General features: G+C 41.8%; 1 protein-coding gene across 3 annotated transcripts in view; it reads left to right on the top strand.

The window, feature by feature from the left end:
* Positions 1-21,499, top strand: part of CCDC85C (coiled-coil domain containing 85C) — a 229,385-nt gene that overhangs the window by 188,331 nt on the left and 19,555 nt on the right. For 2 of the 3 annotated variants that reach the window (XM_061612119.1, XM_061612120.1), the window contains one exon: positions 3,627-3,731. The exons of the other annotated variant lie outside the window; for it this stretch is intronic. In XM_061612119.1, coding sequence (XP_061468103.1) covers positions 3,627-3,731 — 105 coding nt within the window. The remainder of the gene's footprint in view (positions 1-3,626; positions 3,732-21,499) is intronic. 3 annotated transcript variants of the gene reach the window in all.

Below are 21,499 nucleotides of genomic sequence, written 5' to 3'. Positions count from 1 at the left end.
CCAGCCTTCCCCAACCTGGTGTCCTCCAGATGTTGCTGGATATTCAACTTGCCTAAGCCTCAGCTGGCATGTCCAATGGTCAGAGATGATGAAGGGTATCAGTTGAGGAAAGCTGATGGATGCAAATCATGCATAAAAAGTCAAGCATAAAAAGGAGTGAAAATGCCATTGAAAAAATGAAGTATTAAAATGTTGACGAAATCGAGGTGGGCACCAAGGATGCTCTTCTTCTTGGGCACCGTTTGGTCTAGGACAGCCTTTCCCAACCTTTTGGGTCCCCAGATGTTGCTGCACTACAACTCCATCATCCCCAGCCAGTGTGGCAAATGGGCAGGAATTATGGGAACTGTAGTCTAGCAACATCTGGGGACCCAAAGGTTGGGAAAGGCTGGTCTAGGACTGGGTCTGAGAAGAATTCAGCTGCTTCTTGGGGTGCCCTTTCAGCAGGATTGTAGCCATGGGGAAGCCTTTGGGGATATCAGGGATATTACAGGCTCCTCCCTGAATTGTCACTTTTCATTTTAAAAATGAGTCTTAACCATTTTTGTTGTGGAGATATATAAGGAAAACTGGCATATGTACCAGAGTCTGGAATTGATGAGGGCCAGTAAACTAAAGTTCAACTCCAACAAGATGGATGTTCTAAGGTTAGATGCATTGCTCTTGATTTGTTACCTGCTGCTGGTTTTATCTTGTGGTTTGCTGGGTTTTGTTGCTTTAATTCTGTAAAGTGCCTTGAAACCAAATTCAGTGATCAATAAAAAAAATAGGGAAGGGGGAGGGAGAGAGGAATTAAAGTCCCTGCTGTTCTGTTTAACTGTGTTATCACTGTGTGTGACAGCACATATGCAACTGCCTATGTAGTCTCACACACACAGCTCAAATGATTGTGTACCATTTTCTAACACTTTTCTGAGTCTGCTGCCTTGATCACTGGTCTCTGAAGTGCATATATAGAAAGAGAAGAGAAGGATAGTATCAGGGTAGAAAGGCAGCCTTCCCATTTGCCTGTTGCAGCCTGATATCATGATGGGTGTTCTTTGACAACGTATTTTACTTACGGGCTTCCTCCTTTCATTCATGGGTTCTGACAGCTTGTGATGCACTGCTTGTGCCAAGAACTTTGTGTATCTGTGGGAGGGGGGAAAACCACCACAGAACGTGGCACTAAAGATGGGGGTTTTGGTCTGGATTTTTATTGTATGTGCAGCTGAGCTTATTTTTATGGTCTTCCATTGATATTTATTGCAACACTGGCCCTTCCCCCTTCTAGTTCTTTCGAAGTGGAAAATATAATTATGGCAGCAGATGCAACTCAAAAGTCTTAATGGAGCATAAAAAATGGAAAGGTCATGCTTTTGTAGCTTCAGAACAGAGGACAATGTGCTGCTAGATGGTCTTCAAAAACTGTGAAGTTAATGAACACCTTTCTTGCTAATAAAATGGTATCATTTCCATCCAAGAGTCTACATATCACCCTGTAATATATACAATGTTTATAAATGTTTTTGCAAAATACATTTCTAATTTGTTCAATTTCTAATTTCAAAAATTATAAGAGTTAGTGGCATATAGCATCTATCTATACACACACACAAACACACACACAAGTACAGAACTTTGCAACTGTACCTAGTAAATGGGACAAGTGGAGCATATGCTTGATTTTTATTTATTTATTTCTGTACATCCAATAAATAAATAGATAAGCAAGCGAGCAAGCAATATTTACATTAGAGGCCTCAATCCAAGCAATATGAAAACCACCCAAAACAAGCAGTTGAAAGCATCCAAATGTTGCTCAAAGAAAGTAAAACATAAAGCATAAGACCTTTTTTTTTTACAAAAATTCTTTCCTAAACAGAAACTTTTATCTGCCTTTTCAAAGCCTACAGAACTGAGTTTTGCAAAGCCAGAGATACAATGGAGAAGGCCATACATTATCTGCTACTAAGAATTCTTCTTGTGGAGTAGGGACACAGGGGCTGTGTTCATACATAGCACTAAGCCATGGTTCTAATCATGGTTTGTTCATCTTGCAGATGAGCAAACAAGCTGTGGCTTGTTCCCCCAAAACTGGATTGTTTTCTTGTTGCTCTTGCTTTATGTTTCTGTAGCTTGGTGTCTTGCTGGAGTGGAGTGGCCAAACAAATCATGGCTAAGCAAGGCTTGGACATAACACCAAACCTTAGTTAAAACAAGTTATGGTTTGTAAGCCAATAACAAACCATGTCTTCACATTGTAGTTTATTGCCAGGAGACAAATTATGATTAGGCTGCTGGGCTGGGTCCAGTTATTAGAATTCTTTAATTCTGTGTCTTAGGAAGGTACCTTATACTGCCTTATACCAATGTCTGATACCATTGATCTAGCTAGCTCAGCACTGCCCACATTGACTGGTAGTGGCTCTCCACTATTTCAGACTGGGATCTCTCTCAACCCTACCTAGAGATGCCAGGAACTGAACTTGGGACATTCTGCATGCAAAGCAGTTGATGTACCAGTTGAACTACAAACCCCCTATGTATATTCCAGCCTTCCCCAATGTGGTGCATTGCAGATGTTTCTTGGACTATAGCTCCCATAAGTTGTAGTTCAAATCATTTGGAGAGCACCAGGTTGGGAAAGAATCATAGAATCATAAATCATAGAATAGTAGAGTTAGATGGGGTCTATAAGGCCATTGTGTCCAACCCCTGCTTAATGCAGGAATCCAAATCAAAGCATACCCGACAGGTGGCTGTCCATCTGCTTCTTGAATGCATCCAGTGGTTCCATTTTCATACCATTCTAACACTTAGGAAGTTTTTCCTGATGTTCAATTGAAATCTGGCTTTCTGCAGCTTGAGCCCATTATTCCATGTCCTGTACTTTGGGACAGTTAAGAAGAGATCCTTGCCCTCCTCTGTGTGACAACCTTTCAATTACTTTAAGAGTGCTATCATATCTCCCCTCAGTCTTCTCTTCTCAAGGCTAAACATGCCCAGTTCTTTCAGTCTCTCCTTGCAGGGCTTTGTTTCCAGTCCCCTGATCATCCTTGTTGCCCTCCTCTGAACCTGTTCCAGTTTGTCTGCATCCTTCTTAAAGTGTGGTGTCCAGAACTGGATGCAGTACTCAAGATGAGGCCTAACCAGTGTCGAATAGGGGTGAACTAGTACTTCATGCGATTTGGAAACTATATTTCTGTGAATGGAGCCTGAAATAGCATTTGCCTTTTTTTCAGCCACATTGGACTGTGGCTTCAGCTTGTGATCAACAAGAATTCCAAGATCCTTTTCACATGTCGTATTGCAGAGCCAAGTATCCTCCATCATAACGGTGCATTTGGTTTCTTTTTCCTAGGTGTAGAACTTTGCACTTATGTAATAACAAATTAATAAATAATCTACCACTGTCCCGACCTAGCTTAAGTTGGGTTTAGATTGCTCTGTAAATCTGGATCCAACCCATATATTCCATTTTATTTATAATCTGGATTTAAACTAGATTTTTCTGACAGTTATTATGTGGTGCCTACAAGATGAACTGGAGGAACCAAATAAGGAATTGAAAGTAGAATAAAATCTCATTGTCTTATTGTCGGCTAAATAGAAGTCCTATTTCTCCCTTCTCTCTCTTTTTGCAGCAATCAAGCTCTGGGGATCTGAGGACTCTGAGGAAAGGGTTATCCCCGTACCATTCTGAGTCACAGCTGTCATCACTGCCACAGTATCAGGATGCCATGCAAAATGTAAGATGCACATATAACTATCTACCTGGTGAAATTATGCTGACGGAGATTTGTGGAGAGGGAGACAGAGTCTGATCTAACAATGCAAGTGCCTGGCAGACTGACTGACTAATTCCAGTATTCTGCAAACACTGTAAAGCAGTAGTCAAAAATTAGGTTTGCTGAACTGTGTGGCAATTTTGTGGTGTTTTCTCTTGTCCTATGCTCATATCACTCAGGTGGGTTGGATCACAGCATCAGAGATCTTCCAAGATGTCTCATTTTTTAAAGCAGGGTCTAAGTATACTTTATTTATGTTAAAAAATATTTCTTAGTGGTCTTTCTGGACAGTACACATCCAAGGGGGTTTACAACAGTAAACGTTTACAAAATAACAATAGAAAAAAACTAAAGCCTCCTGTGCTGGAGAGAGTGTGCCGTCAGGGTCTGGGGAGGACTCTGAGTTGCAGTCTGGGGTGGTTGATTAGGATTCAGAGGAGGAGCTCAGTCTGGCATTGTCTCCCAGGACAAGGTAACATCTCTGGAGAAGGGAGTAGACGTGCCCACCTAGATGCAGTACCCGCCTGCAGGCTAGACATTCCTGCAGGAATAAGGATTCTTGCAAGTAGGGAGGGTCCTGCCTCCACTTTTAAAGCTTGGTGGATGGACATGGAAACTTGTAGGAACAACTCTTGTGCAGTCTTGAACTTCTTGTCACTGATTTTGGACTCATGAAGCTTGGCCCTTGCTCCTAGATTGGGCTCATCCCCTCCCGCCCTTTGCCCTTTAAGAGCTCTGGGACTGGATTAGCTCTTTTTCTGCCGCTGCATCTGTGCCATTTCTCTGCTTTAATTAAGATAATTTCCTTACTCATAAGTAATAACCTTTTGTTACCGTGGTTTGGGCAAGAGCCAGGACAATCTTGTATTTCTGTCTTAATATGAAAAGGCTGACACAGGGTAAAAAGGAAATACCCTTTGCCATAGTTTAAGCAATTGTTGCTTATGCCCTTGGTTCTGTTTGTTTAGACTGACACTGTTTCTGCATGGTCAGTAAGTCCATGTAACTCAATGTCTGTTTCATTGCCTTCTAGAGAACCTTTTCTGAAGTGAAACTTTTTTGTTGATATATCCTGGGCACCTCCTTTTTGATTCCCATGACATCCATTAAGTACTGGATACAATTGATGGCCGACATAAAAGCTCTTCAAAAAATTCCCCTCCAAAATACTTATCAAGGACTTTTGGAACGTCATACTACTGGAATGGAGTTGCTAGTAAATGGGTACATAACAAATGCTAAACTGTAAACCTTCCTAAGGACTTACCATCATAGAGCAGTTTCACATGATCCAAGAAGTGATAAAAGCCATATGCAAGAGCTTGAGCCTTGCTTATCTGTCGCTGCCAGAACATTTTGAAACTTTAGGAGTTTTGCAACTAAAATGTTTTCACTTTTTAAGGATTAAACCATGACCTCGGTGAGGTAGCCAAACAGAGGTCAGCATTTAGGGCTGTTGTCCATACAAAGAGCATAGGCTAGGCACTGGAGACAAGGACAAAGGCTTTGCTCCAGTCTGGGCAGTTTGAGCAAAGCAGGCTTCTTGAGATCTAAATCAGAGCTAGAATGTTCAGGGTGGCATCCTGTATAGGATTGTCTAACCTAACCAGGTTCCCTCGAGATGTTTTGGACAACAACTCCCATCATCCCTAACCATTGGCCTTGCTGCCTGGAGCTGATGGGAGTTGTTCAACAACATTCAGAGGGCACCGGGTTGGTGGAAGACTGGTTTAGCCAATCAGAAGGCTAGGTTGAAGGTGACACAGAGATTTGGTTTGCACATGATGTTGCCTTGACAGGGAAGAATGTCTGTTCCTTGTCTTGTACTCCTTGGATGTATATGAAATGAACACTCTTTTTCTGCAAGCTCAAAGCTCCCTGACTTCTTTCTTTTATAATGTAATATTATATTGCATTTTCATAACAAATAAAATAGAAAACAATAAACAGAATTTTTATTTATTTATTTATTTATTAAATTTATTAGTCTTCCATCTGGCTGGTTTACCAGCCACTCTGGGCAACGTACAACATGAAAACATATAATTCACATTAAAACCTTAAAATTCCAACCCCCCTTTCTCCTTGCAAATGATAAAAATAATTATAATTTAGCCTTGGTTCGCTTAACATTTTAAAAAACCCAGTAAAGCTGTGGGTGAAATTGAACTGGCATTATTCTGCTGGCTAAAGGTATCTGCCAGCAGAATGGGAAGGGAGGCAAATTCCAGCTATTCCTTCTCTTTCCCCCTGCGCCCCCTCCCACCCTGCTCCTGAGGGTCTCCCGACTCTGAATTTTATCCGGCAGTGTCTGCTGTAACCTGAACAACAATAGCAAAATACTTTTATGGTATAGTTTTATAATACATGTATCCAGGGTGATGATTGGTTGAAAGAACATTTGTGCAAAAAAACAAAGTGCAAGAGGGAACAGTCAAGCAGTGATGTTCTTGCGAAGAGATGCTTACACACCATGTATCCTGTACCCTAGGTGCTATAGTACTAAGATCTGCAGTTCTGCTTTGCTTTGCATTCCATAAAATGTTTTCCAAAGAATGGAGTGTGTGTGCAGATGTGGCTCCAACATTTCTAATACCTTGTATATGTTTGTTGCTAAAAGGTGGTATTAATGGCAGTTCATCATTCAGCGGGAATGAAATCTTCCATGTTCATCTGGGCCAGCGGCCTCCTCCAAAGCTCTGGCAGAGAGCTTTTGAAATATGTCACGTGGTTTCCTGTAAAGGTTCCACTTACGCGCGCGCACACAGACCCCCCCCCTTTACTGGAAGAAGTGTGTGGAATGCAAGAAGTACCTGAAATGCTAGGTTAAGAGAAAATTACAACAGCTGAGGAGATGCTAAGGATTAAGAAATGTTAGGCTGCTGCTTATCTTAGGAAGAGAGGGAGCTTTGCTATTTACAGTTGCAGCTATGTCCATGACTTGCAAATTTCCCTTCTTGTAATCCGGGGGGGGGGAGAGACAATTGTGGCTGGTGGCTCCATGTCAGTGGGGCAGTGCAATCTGCTCTGGGTTTTAGTTCAAACTGTCAAGGAACTGTCCAAGGTTGGGTGAAAATCAACAACAACTCAGGGCTGAGCCACTGGCATCTGTCAGAAGGGAGCCACAAGATGTGTCAGGGCCAGAATCAAAGTGTGCACACAGAAACACACCAGAGCCAGCAGGACCATTTGTTGCACACACAAACCTCCAGGCCAGAAAGTGTCCGATGGCCAGCCAGGGTGAGTGGGGTCAGACTAGAGCCTGAGATACTTCATTGCCAGAAACATCAGGAGCCCTGCTAGATCAGTCCAAAGGCTGTCAAGTCTGGCAACCTGGTTTCAACACTGACCAACCAGATGCTTATGTGAAGCTCACAACCACAACAGGAAATGGACCTCTCCAGCTGTTGTTCCAAAGCAACTGGTATTCCGAAGCATGGTATAGAAGTGACTTGCCTGGTGGGGCGGAACCACAGTGCTACCTTCCCAGCAGTGGGGTTGCTGCTGCTTACTGAGAGGGTTGGGGCAGTGGGGAGATTGGTATGGGAACACCAGATTGGCTCTGCTCCCATGCTGTGCCACTCTTCCTACTGCCTCTCCCCTCTCCGTTTTGAGGTAACCAGCAATAATCCCACTGCCGGCAAGCTAGTGCTGTAGCTCTGCTCCACCAGGCAAGGCCCTTCTGGTATGATGATCCTGGAGGCAGAATATAGCCATCATGACTTGTAGCTGTGGAAGAGGCTCCAAACTGCAGTTCTAATAGCTAAAGAAACAGGACAACTGCATAGAAAGCCAACAATTCCCAGTTCTAGTACTGGTGGATCCGGACAGTTGATGCACACTCAAATATGCATAGCCTATTCCCAGTAGTGCATGACGTGGCACAGTCCAGATAAATCTTTTCCATGTGATTCTCGCAGTATAATTTTTTATTTATTTATTATTTTTAAAAATAAAATACAGATGAAATACAAAAGAAAGATAAAGAGAAAAAAAATGCAAAAACAGATGACTTCCAATTTATTTTCGATCAGCTATAACAGATACATATAAAGATACCTTGTTCACTCATAAATTACATAATCTCCTTTTTTCTCAATTAAATAATCTAGTTAATCATCAAATCCCAATATCACCAATTCATTTTCTGTGTCTCGCAAAAAACTCAGAAAGGGATCCCAGTCCTTGAGAAATGTGACTGTTGTTTTTTCTCTCAATAGACACATCAGCTTATCCATTTCTGCCAAGTCCATTAGTTTTAGTAGCCATTCTTCAATTGTTGGTAGTGTTGTATCCTTCCATCTTTGTGCATATAGTAATCTCGCTGCAGTAACCATATATTGAATCATCACTTTTCCATGTGATTCTGATGGCTGCGCATATGGTCCCCGAGTGTGGCTAATAAGTGTGTTCTTCCTAGTCAGAAAATGATTGTTCCACTTGGTGAAGTACTTTGTTTTGTTTCTTGATATTAGCCTATAGACACAGTCTTGCCTTTTAACAAGATTATGTAAAAAAAACACCCTGGCAAAACTGTATATGACATTTACCACGTTGCCTTTCAATGACAGGAGATACCTAAGAAGAGAACAGGTAACTTAATAAAATGATTGAGTTGAGCTTGGACTCACAGTCTTGCAAAAGCTCATCTCTCTTTTGCAGTTGCAGGGAACTGGCATGATATATAGTCCTTCACTGGTGCACGTAATATAGTCATTTTAAGGGAGCCATTCTCCAAATCATAACAGATAATGAAACTAATGGAGAAGGGAAATGATCAGTCTTTAAAAGGGCATGGGAGGGGGTCATTTTTCTTGCAGAGCTGAAAAACCAAATTGAAAGCATTACCATACAAATGAGCATCTCCAACCATCAGGAAAATAGTGGGTGTGTATCCATTCTTTATAGACAGGATGCTATAGGATAGTGATGCATACTTAATGCAAAACCACACATTATTCTGTGGGGGCCATACACAAGTCATTTATTTTTGTAAGTAGGTGTGTTGGATTGAAAACTAATTCTGTAAATATATTTTAAAAATTGAATTTCTGTCTTTGAATAGAATCCTCTTATTGCCAGATCTCAGTGGTGCCATTCTAATAACAAACAATAGAGCTAAATAAAAAGCTATCAGTTGATAAATAATTATTCTGCTTTTTCTTTATTCTGTTATAGCAAGGGTGGGCCAATTTCAGGCTTGCAGAGTCTACTTTGTTTTTTACTAGACCCCAGTATCTATCAGCTGGTTCCAGAAATGAACTGACCACAGTCTTTTCATTAAAAAATCTACTTCTTATTATACACACCCTCCAACTTTCATCATTTCAGCAGTATAATTTGCAGGTGTGTGTCATTTTGGCCTAATCTTTACTATACATTTGAAGCAGTATCATACCACCTTGGACAGCTCCTTGAAAGTTCAGACTAAAAAATTGGAAATGGACTGCCTACAAGTCAATCCCGACTTATGGCGACCCTATGAATAAGGTTTTCATGGTAGGCAGTATTCAGAGGTGGTTTACCATTGCCTTCCTCTGAGGCTGAGAGGCAGTGACTGGCCCAAGGTCACCCAGTGAGCTTCATGGCTGTGTGGGGATTCGAACCCTGGCCTTCCAGGTAACCCAGAGCTGATTCCACTGCCCCACTGACACAGAGCCACCAGCTGCCACTGCCTCAGACTAGAAAAGGTCCCCCCCACATTAGAAATTCCTCAGCAGACACATCAGTGTGGAATATATTCCCTTTAGGGTAGCCTTCACTAACTTGGTGCCTTCCAGATGTTTAGGGCTACAATTCCCATCAGCCGTGGCTCAACCCTCGCTGCAGGAGCAGCCTTATCATTAGAGAATATCAGCATGTCAGTTACTTAATTTAGCATTTCACTCTCACTGCAAGAAAAAGTGGTTTGCCGTTTCATCCCCTCCCTGCCCAGTACCCAGACAACTTGGGCTGTCCCTGTACAAAATGCTGTTTGCTTTTGTATATGTCTTCACCACCTGTTGGAACGTTCTATATTTTGACATACCTCTGCTCACTTTTTCGCTGGCTTTGAGAGGAGCTTTGAATCCGATGATTTAGCTCACAGAGATCAGCAGTGCCCAGTGGCAGCAGGTGACTAATGAATAACAGTACAACTGTGCAGAAAAGGGCGGACACAATGGATAAAGACCACAGCAGAAGGGACTGAGACTGATCGCCCCATGAGGCTATCGAACAAAGAATGAAACCTGAAGCAGCCCCTTTAAAGCATGGACAATAGAGGAGAAAAAAGGGAAACAGGATTTGTGAGTAGAGACAGGAGCAGCATTCAGCTGAGAAGGACGCTACTTCTAAACTTCTCTGATTGGGTATAAAAAGCAACTGAGCAGACGCATTATGTATGGTCTGCTAAACAATCGCTGAAGCATCTTGGACAGCTCCTTGAACATTCAGACTACAACCCAGAGTAGACTCCACTGCCCTGATGACATGGAACCACCAACTGCCACTGCTGCTAAAGAGAGTTAAATCTTATCCTTTGGCAATTGTGCAGTATGCAAAGAATTGTGTGTAGTGAGGTTGTATAAGAACATTGGAACAGCCCTGTTGGAACAGGCCAGTGGCACATCTAGTCCAACATCCTATTCTCACAGTGGCCAATGAGATTCCTCTTCTGGGAACCCCACAAGCAATACCCAAATACACTCTTCCCACTTATGATTCCCATCAACTAGTATTCAGAGACATACTATCATTTCAGATGTTTTCCAAACTAAGGCTTTAATCCTATGCATACAAGAGAGTAAATCCCATTTAATGGGGAACTAGATATGCATAAGCTTGTGAAGTAAGGCATATTATGGAAATGTAAGCTGTGTGAGGCTCTCTAGAGATGTGATGTCTTGTTTATTTACTTACTTTCCTACATATCATACTTGACATCCTACACATTTGGTCCCTGATGGTCCTTGGGGGTCCAAAGCAACATACAAAAAGTGATTTAAAACAGAGTCACACATTTAAAAAAAACAGAAGAAAAACAGCAATTCTAGAGCAAGGGGAAGCAGTTTTATATATTTATTTAAAATTTAATTAAGGAATATCCATGCAATGTACAGAAGTAAAAATATAAAGTACAAAACTGATTGTAAAACAATATTTAAAACATAAATACTAGCAAGAATTAAAAATTGCAGAAACAAGATAAATGGTATTTGGGAAGATTTGGGAGAAAAGGAAGATTTTCAACACACATCAAAAACATAATAGTGCTGAGCAGGAGTGAGGGGGGGCACTTTCCTGGCCTCCTGTCACCAGACTCAGGAAGGGTGAGGTGTCAGTAAGGTCAATTTGCATGGCACCAGTCTTGCTACTGCCTCTCCTCTCCCACTCTTCCTCACTGTAAGCTGCAACAATGCTGATGACCAGAAGAGCACTACTGATGCTGGGGCTTGCTTCCCTTCTAAGGGAAGAGAATTTATAAGCTGCCTTGCAGGGTAACCACCCTCACAAAATGGGATACCTGAACAGCTGTGCTGCCTAGGACTGGTGGGAGTTGTCATCCAAATCTCCTGGAAGGGATTAGGCTAGAGAAGGCTGCTTTAGATGCTAGGAGTCTAGACCTAGAAAATGTTAAATAATAACAGTGTGTCTGAGGCTGAGCATGCATACAGTATTTTTTCCCTTCTTTGCTTAAATTACTGTAGGGAGCCCTCACACATCAGAAGCAAGACAGCTCTGAGTCAGAGAATGTGTCTTCTAGTTGGTAGTGAACCCAGAACAACTCTTTCAAAATTGAAATCTAGCAATGTCACATATGCCTCTATGGAGTGGGTCCTCTCTCTGTGTGTGTCCATTTCTGTGTGCTGAAATTCCATCCATAAGGCAACAAACACTAAAGTGTGTGTGCGCATGCATGTGTTGTCTGTGTGTGTGTTCAAGGAACATAGGGGCATAGGAAGCTGTGTCAGACCAATGATTCATCTAGCTCTGTATTGTCTGCACTGACTGGCATTAGCTTGCCAGGATATCAGACAGGCTTTTCTCCCACCCCTACCTGAAGATGCTGGGTATTGAATCCACAGCCTTCTGCATGCAAAACAGATGCTCTACCACCAAGCTATAGCACTTACCCCTGTTTAAAGGGTTTTTTTCTTTCCTTCCTTATTAATCAAAGGGGGCACGTAAGCCCTTTTTGTAGATTAAGCAGATTTCACTGAATGTTGCCAAGCCCCTGAAGATATGTTGTTGTGTCTGACAAGTTGGTGTCTGAGCTGTGCAGGCAGATGGAGGGAGGCTTGGCTTGGCTTGGCTTGGCTTGTGGACAAACCCAATGGTTAATTCATAAATTTGAATGTTTACATGGACCGCTGCTTCGTATGTTCAAAGAGGCAAATTAAATAACTGATGAAAAAGTTTAGCATCTGGAATAAAGTCTGTCTCAGTTGGAGGAAGAAGATGGGTTTTATTTTTATTTTGGAGGGCTTTCCCCCCCCCTTTCCCCCTTGCTAACATGGATTGAAGGTCTTACCCGTGTTTTCAGTGTAATACTGGGAAAGAACTTCAGATTCAGACAGAATCAATATTATTCTTCCCTTGACCTTCCCTCCCCTGTCTGCAAGAAAGTATGTTTTTCAACTTGAGCCCTGATGTGAGTGAGACCCTGTCACCACATAATACCTCTGCTCTGAAATCTGCACTGGTTGTTGATTTGCTACCAGGCCAAGTTCAAGGTGTGCTTTCCATGTTATGGGTGCCACATAGTACTTGTTCTGCTTTTGTAAGAAATCACTCCTTTAGTGTGGCATCACCTATGCTTTGGAATTCCCTGCCTGTTGACATTAGGCAAGTGCCTTCATTGTACTCATTTTGACACGTGCTAAAAACATTTTTGTTTAGGCAAGTCTACCCAGCATTAGGCAAGCATTTAAAGCATATCCAAGTCGCATATAAAGCACATGACTTTTCCCAAAGAATTCTGGGAAGTGTAATTTTCTCCTCACAATTATAGTTCCTACCACCCTTGACAAAATACAGTTCCCATGATTCTGTGGTGGGATTCATGTGCTTCAAATGTATGTTGAATGTGCTTTAAATGCGTGGTGTGGATCTGCCCCAGGTATGATGTGCATTCATTAGTGAATTGGAAGGATCAATTTTAAAAGATACTTTTTAAAACAGGGCAAGGACTGTAGCTCAGTGGTAGGGCACATGTTTTGCATGCAAAGGTACAAAATTCAATATCTGGAAGACACTATTGCCTGGAATCCAGGAGAGCCAAAGCTAGTGCATGTCATCAGTCCTGAGCTAGATTGCACCAAATGGCCTGAGTCAGTATAAGGCAGATTCCTTTGTACCTAAAAGAAAGAGTCCAAGGGCCACAGTGACTCTGAATGTTTTAAATGAATTTTACTTACAACATTTATATACCACTTTATTGTGAAAAACCTCAAACCTGTTTATAGAAGGAATTAAAATAATAACATTATTGGCAAAAACAGGTAAAGACAGGTATTTAAAAACATTCAAAATTATAAAACCAAAATAAAAATGAAATGGACTGCCTTCAAGTCGATTCCGACTTATGGTGACCCTGTGAATAGGGTTTTCATGGTAAGCGGTATTCAGAGGGGTTTTTCCATTGTCTTCTTCCGAGGCTGAGAGGCAGTGACTGGCCCAAGGTCATGAGGCAGTGACTGGCCCAAGTGAGCTTAATGGCTGTGGGGGGATTTGAACCCGGGTCTCCCAGGTTGTAGTCCAACATCTTAACCACTACACGACACTGGCTCTCTATAAAACCAACAATGAGTTAAAAACAGTTAAAAAATATAATAGCTTCTACATGCCTGGGTAGGCTTGCCTAAACAAAAAAGTTTTTAGCAGGTGCCAAAATGTGCACAATGAAGGCACCTGCCTAATGTCAATAGACAGGGAGTTCCAAAGTGTAGATACTGCCACAATAAAGGATCAATTTCTTACAAGAGCAGAATAAGTATTATGTGGAACCTGTAACATGGAAAGCACACCTTGAACTTGGCCTGGTAGCAAATTGGCAACCGGTGCAGATTTCAGAGCTGACAGGGTCACACTCACGTCAGCAATCATGCCACAGCATTCTGCACTAACTGTAGCCCTCGGGTCAGGTTGTGCTGCATGGGGATTTCTGTGACCTTGGCTGACTGGCTGCCATGATTTTTTTTAGTTTTGCTTAGGAACACTAACTGGTTGTGAAATGCTGAATTTTATGTCTTACAAGATTCTTAGGAATCTTGCTGTGGTTGGTATGGTATAGCATTTAGGAAATCAACACTATCTTTTGTTTTTCTTTTCTATTTGCATTTCATTTACCTCTGACCTTACTCCCTTACATCCATAGAAGCAACAACAGTGGTTCCATGTGGTCAGCTCAACCCCTTAAACCCACTGATGATGCCCCTTGTTATGATGGTTTGTTTCTTGCCCAATAGTGATAAAAGAGAATTCACATACTGGGAAGTGTGGCTTCAATTGCTGTTGTTCCCAATCTACTGCCTGTGAAGATAGACCAAACCATGTGTGTTTTCTCTCTGTCAATTATTACTCACTGGAACTGGGTTGGCTGTCAAAGTGATTTTATAGCAGCCCACACAATAGGCAGAAAGAGTAGAGAATCTTCTTTTACTAATTTCTCAAACCTCTCTGTGCAGTAAAGGGTCAAGTTTGTAAAGAAGTTTGGAGTGGCCACCTTAAAAGGCAGGCAGGGCATACCAAGTAGGGGGTTGCCAACCCTGCTTTGATTGTTGCAGAGGATCCCTAGTCAAGCCTTGCCAACAGCACAGTCCTAACAATATCTACTCAGAAGTGAGTCCTGTTGAGTTCTGTGGGGCTTAACCTGTTAGTAAGTGTGTTTGGAATTGTAGCCTTCAGGGGCATCCATCTTTACTCCTGAATGCTCTCATCTAACATCTCCACAACACTATGCTTTCTTCCTACAATGGCCTTTTGGTGACTGGCCTGACCTGAGGGCACTTAAACCCTTCTTGCCAAAAGCAAGTAGGCTAGATTAAATGTTCCTTACCCAGGTTCTCTAAGAAGGTGAGAAGGAATGATCCTGTCACTTCAGCTGGACCTGGAGACACCCTCATTTAGCTAAGTTTTCTATCTTAATTTCCAGTCAGAGAATTTTTGTTTGTTTGAGTGGTATGCTCCAGGCAACTGTGGTTGATGCTTAATGTATGATGCTTAATGACATCACTAGGACCCGCCCCTATGACATAACTAGGGCCCATCCCTGAAATCTCAGGCTTTGGGATGCTTCTGACCTGGCAACCCTAGTTCTAGCTATTGCCTGGAGGTCAACAAATATCAATCACACAACCCTGACTTCACTTATTGGCGAAAAACTTGAAAGGGTGGAGATTAGAGCAGCTGGCTACAAACAGAAATTGTGTGTGTGGGTGACATTTTGGTGTATATCTCTTGAACCAGACCACCTAGAAACGTAATTTTTTTTTAAATGAAAGCTAAGAGTCCAGAGATTGGGGCGACTCACCTGCAGGCCAGAGAGGAACCCAAAAAAAGGAGTCTCCAGGCAAAAACTGGAGACCTGGTAACCCTACCTCTGTCTGAAACCCTGGCGAGCCTAACTAACATAAGGAGATCACATCCTCCTCCCTGTCCTCCTCATCTCAAGATATTTAAAGAAGAGGACTTGTACTGGCCCGGTTTGCACATAATGCTAAGTTATGCTTTGTTTGACCAAACTAGTTTGTTTGAATATCCAGAACTCACTGGTAGAGCAACTGATCTGCATGCAGAAGGGCCCAGGTTCAGTCCCCAGCATCTCCAGGTAGGGCTGAGAGAGACCCCTGTCTGAAACCCTGGAGAGCCACTGCCAATCAAGGTAGAGACAGTATTAAGCTGGATGGACCACTGGTCAGATTCAGTATGAGGCAGCTTCCTGTATCCCTACCTCACCCTACCTGAAGGCCCTGGAAGGGGTTGAGAAGTTTATTGTTCCAAACTCGCACTGAGGGTTTATGTACATGCCACTCCCTTCCCTTTCCCACTTGGATGGGGGACAGAAGAAGTGTGGGTTTGTTTCCAGTCAGGATCGTTAAAATCACAGCATTTCTCTCTTTGCCTTGCACGAATCTCTTGAGTGTCTTCTCTTCCTGCTCTTTCCTTAGCGGAAGGGAGACAGCTGGGCTGGGAGAAAGTGAGGGAGGGGACCATTGCCTGCTGGGACTTTGAGTGGTAGCCATATGGACCCCTTGATTAATCTCCCTCACCCCACCCCAGCCACCCATATATAGATGGTGTGCCCTAATTGTGCCAAAAAGGGTAGATTTTATTATAGACACCATCTTTTCCATGGAATTATACCATAAGCTTATCATGACCAAAGCTGTCTCTCCCTGACCTTCCTCTGTAATATCTACAAATAGCTGCAGCTGAGATCCCACCTCCCCTTATTTTCCTCTCTTGCATGCTTGTGGGAGATTCTGAGGAAGACGGATTTCTTGCTTTGCATTGTAGCTTTTGTGTATATGTTGTCATTCACAGTTCAATACCTTCCCCAGATGGGAAATCTTCTATTCCCCCAAATAGTGAAACTCACACTTCCTGAAAACAAATGGGAGGGGGGGGGGTTAAGGAGAAGGGTGTTTTTTTCCTTTTCTTTTTTAGCATGTTCTCACCAAAGTTACTTCGCACCAAGCAAGCAGCAATGATAGCCTGTTAAAACTGAATGGTGTGATTTCTCCTCACATTTCTGAATGAATCATCCTGCAATTTAAGCTAAAGAGAGGTTTGGTTTGGAGATGTCCCTCCCCCCCCCCTTTCTACTGATGTGATGTGTGAGTCAGGCATGAATGTGAAAAGTTGGAATTATCACCACAAATGCTACTCCTGGAGTGGGTGGATTTGTTTTAGACTAATCTAGTTCCTGTCTCTTTTATGCAGTGTATTTGCCTGTAGGGCCACAGATTTTATGCGTTCATTTTTACTCATTTTCTGCCTTCAGGGAGGGCTCACAACCATTTTGTTTTAAATTGTAAATTTTGTCTCTCTAAACTCACAATCAAAATCAAACCAATCGAACTACAAAGAGAAAAAAAAGTGCCACACAGTCACAGCTGAGCTCAATCACTAGACCTGCTAAAAAGCCCTGCAGCATAAAAAGGTCTTGACTAGTCTCCAAACCAAGAGGTAACCGGTTTGATGAGCCTCTAGTAGCAAAGTATTTAACAGCAAAGGACCCTTTCCCCCACAAGAAAGATCCAGTATCCTCTTCTCCCTTCCCTCTTGTGCAAGAATCCAGACTCTGCAAACCAATTCTGTATCCAGGAAATCAGTATTTATTTATTTCTATTTCTACCTTTCTTCCAAAGAATTATCTCCCACCCCTAAAGTTATCCCTCACAACAATCCTGTGGGGTAGGGTAGGCTGAGAGACAGTGACTGGCCTAAGGTCACCCAGTAAGTTTTATGGCTGAGCGCGGAATGCCTTTTCCACATTGTTGTTAAAAGTTGCATTTTCCTATTCATAGCTATAGTGTATGCTATAGTGGGTGTTTAAGGGAGCTTTGGAGGAGATGGCATTGTAAATCAAAAATAGCAAAGATCGAAATAAAGGTAGCATAATACGTGTAAATTAAAGTTATTTAATAAATGCTGTTTGTATGTTTCATTCATCATACTACTGTTTTGTACACTCATTGATGAGAACACTGAAATCCAAGGGCAGATTTTACTTCTCACTGGACATCTTCATAGAATATGTTTCTCCTTATACTTCTAAAATTAAAAAATACTAAGGCCACATTTGCACCATACATTTAAAGCATTTTGATTGATTGATTGATTGATTGATTGATGTCTCGGCATTCCTTCCAAAGGAGCCCAGGGTGACAAACAAATGCTAAAACAAAAACAAAAAAACATCCTGAAACATCTTAAAAACAATTTCGATACAGATGCAGACTGGGAAAGATCTTCTACTTAAAAGGCTTGTTTGATTAGGATTATACCACTTTAAGAGTCATGGCTTCCCCCAAATATCCTGGGAAATGTAATTTGCTTAAGGTGCTGAGAGTTGCTGAGAGATCCCTATTCCCCTTACAGAGGTACACTTATCAGTGTGGTTTAACAATCATTCCTTCTTCCCAGGGAAGTCTGGGGAGCCATGACTTTTAAAGTGGTATTTTATAAGTGGACTTTTATAATGTATATAAGAATATTGTGCAGATGTGGCAACCTTCTCCAACCTGGTGCCTCCAGATGCTTTGAGCCTCAATTCCCCTCAGCTCCAGCCAATAATGGGAGTTCTAGTCAGGACTAGAAACTTGGGTCTGTTTTTTTTAAAACGCTAAGGCTGAAAGCTCAGCAAGTGCTTGGCCGGAATCTAGGGGAGGTTCAGGGGAACTGAGTGTTTTGGCTTAATATGATGTCACAGGTGAATAAACCATTGTCCTGTAGTTCAGGGGTTCCTAAACTGTGGTCCTTGGGCTTCATTCTGGTGGTCCATAGCATGTCCACATTAAATATATTGATTTTAATTATATTTTTATTCTTTTATTTCTTATATTGTGTTTTATTGTATTATCATTTGAGTTCTGTGGAATTTAGATTGTAATACAATAAAATACAACTTAAGAAATAAGCAATAAAATGCAATTAAAAAATCATACAGCATCTAGCGCAGTGCATTACAAAAAATCATTAACTGGTCTGGCAAGACCCTCCACAATTTTCAAGTGATCTGTGGGAAAAAAGTTTGGGAACCACTGCTCCAGTTCTTTTTTTTAAATAGTATTCTTGTGACACCCAGTTGCACGCACGCTGTTCCCCCCCCCCATTTCCCATGCCATTATCTCAACGTGACTTTTTATATGCCACCAGTAGACAGATGCAACTAAGCGCTGCATATGCCAGTGTTTGTTTCCATAGTAACTAAGGTACTTCAGAGAAGAGGAAAGAGGATAGCAAGGAAGGACAAGGGGGAAAAGATCAAAATAAAATGGCACAGTGAGTGTAGGGGCTGAATGCTTAGATATTTTCTGAGGGTACTGATTCACAACACTCCCTAAACTTGAGTGACTTTAGTGTTTTGACTGGGGATGGGATCCATTGTCCGGTGCTGGTTCAAAAGGATTCCCATCGACCTAACAGGCATGCATCGATTTGAGTTCATTCTGTATCTGCTGGTCGCTACTTTTACTGATCTGGGTGTTTTTCTGCTTTGAAAAAATATAGATATTAATATCGGTATTTTGAAAGGAAATGTCGATATTTTGATGGAAATACTGATATTTTGAAATATTGGTAAATTATCATTCTTGCAAATGATGTTTTAGAGGCGATTTAAAAAAAAACACTTCCATTTTCAAAAATAGCCACGAAAATTCACTACATTAAAATCTGATCCTCAGCGAGTAAGAATAAGCAAATTAATGGAAAATTCAGTACCAAATCCAAATTGGACTGAATTCTAGCACATCACTAGTTTTGACTTTTGAATGCCTTATTAACCACTATCATTATTAACTACTTATCATTATTAACCCTGTCATCACCAGAGATGTAGCTCGGAGAACAGGGCACACCTCTTAAGTGTTTGAACTGTTTATAGTTGTTTCTCCCAGGTTTCCTGTGTGACCCTGCAAATAGTGATGTACTAGATGACTACAGACAAGCATTTGCGAAGGGATAACTCAAAATGGTGTGTGTATGTCATCACTGGTGAGCCAGTTAACCAGTATTGTCCAGCCCAGAGTGAAGAGATGTTTTTCACACCTAACATGTCCACAGATTTCTAATCAAATGTGGAAATGCAGTAAACTCTGTTTGCTGCTTAATGTGCACACCATGACGCATGATTGTGCTGGTTCCAGTGTGTCTCCACCTCTCTTTTCTGAAAATGGGAGCACACAGTGCTAGTTAAATCCCACCTTTTCTTACGCTAAAACCTAGTCGGATCAGCTTGAGTGCATTTTTTAATCCAGCTTCAGGCAGATTTCGCAACTGATTGGTAGATCAACCCATTTGCCTTCCAGGTGTGGCCAATGGAAATGCTTTGCTGCAGGCTCAGCAGAGAGAGTGATTGACCCACACTTTGCTGTGGGAGGTCCTGAAAGCTCTCAAGTCAGGTCTCAACGCTGCTCTAGAGGGCTCACAAATGCTCATTTTTCCATCTTTACTCTATGCAGCTTTATATGTTTCTAGGAGAAGTATATTTCTACCATACAAGCACAAAAATGTCTCCATCCCTATGCATGTCTACTCAGAAGTAAGCCTCATTGAATTCAGCGGGATGTGTTCCCAAGTAAATGTGTGTAGGATTGGAGACTTACTTGCATATGAATATAGTTATGCCTTCTTTTTAGATAATGAAATAATTTCACTGGGTTTTTCATAAATCCTATAACTTTGCCTGCTTTTGACGTGCATTAAAAACCACTTGACGACAAGCAGGCATGCTCCAAGTGAGCTCCATTGAAACAAATGGATGTTTCCTAGCAGTAGTATTTCCTTGGCAGGTTGTATGGGCCAATTGACTGCTGGACTCTTCTGAGACAAACATTACATCTCCTTGAGCAAAACCATTCAGAAAGCTTATCTTCTTGTTTTGAAACTAATTAATATATTTGAAGTACTACTAACACAATGAGGGGTGGTTTTACATACTGTCAGCAAATCTGAAGCAGAAAGGTGAGTAGATATTGTGGGGTAATGAGAGGGGTGGAAGGTAGGGATAAATTAGAAATTATCTTTAGGGCAAAGAGCTGCTTCCTCTCCAAAACCCACAAGAAATTAAAGAAATACTGTTCAGGGTTTTTCTGATTTTCAGACAGCCCTAAGTGTAAAAGAGAAGCTTATTGTTCTGCCTGCTTTAATACTCTGTTATTCTTATTAATCATGTAAACTCTTTAAAAAACAATTCTACATGGAATAGTTCATTCATTTTCATTGGCGATCACTCATGGCAGAGTAAGATTGTCTTCCAAGATAAGGTGAAAAATGCCCACCCAGTCCTCAGCTGAGGGCCTGTGTATATCTGGCCTGGCACAGCAATCTCCTAACCAGAACCAGCACTAGCAAGGGCTACTGGTAACCAGGGTTATTTTTATGGTTGTCAAACCAGCTTCTAACCTTAGTTTCAACCCTTCGTTGAAAACATAGCCTTGGTCAGCTTTAATCATCATTAGTGCTTGTGCAGAAATAGGGGGCAATTCAGTTTGTGCCCTTGTACCCATGGAAGGTGGTGTCTGCTAATGAAAAAGGTGAAGCAGTTTTTGGAGATTCCTCCTGCAACCACCCACACCACCTTCCACCCTGTTCTGAACAGTCCTCTAACTCTAGGGAGGGAGGAGAACATAGGAAGCTTAGACAATACAATTAGAAGTATTGCCTACCCTGACTAGCAGTGACTCTCAAGGATTTCAGACGGGGTTCTCTCAGCCCCACCTACAGATTCCTGGGACTGAACCTAGAGCCTTCTGCATGCAAAGCAGATGCTCTACCACTGAGCTATGGCCCTTCCCCAATAACCAGCAACAATCACTAACTATATACAAAACTGCTGTTTCCCAAGTCTGGACATTTTTATTTAAAATCAGAAGTAGCAGCTTCCAATCTTCTCCTCAGGGCTACGAAAGAAGAAGAGAAAGAAGCAAAGGGCTCGCTGCAGCTCATTCATGTAACAGGGATCTATGGTTTCTTGTTGCATTCTAAACTGGACTATTATCTAATCTGAGGGTTAGTGAGTT

This window comes from Rhineura floridana, chromosome 2 (assembly GCF_030035675.1).
Source record: "Rhineura floridana isolate rRhiFlo1 chromosome 2, rRhiFlo1.hap2, whole genome shotgun sequence".
Lineage (NCBI taxonomy): Eukaryota > Metazoa > Chordata > Lepidosauria > Squamata > Rhineuridae > Rhineura > Rhineura floridana.
Note: the sequence above shows the minus strand (reverse complement) of the source record. Positions and strands in the feature narration are given on the sequence as shown.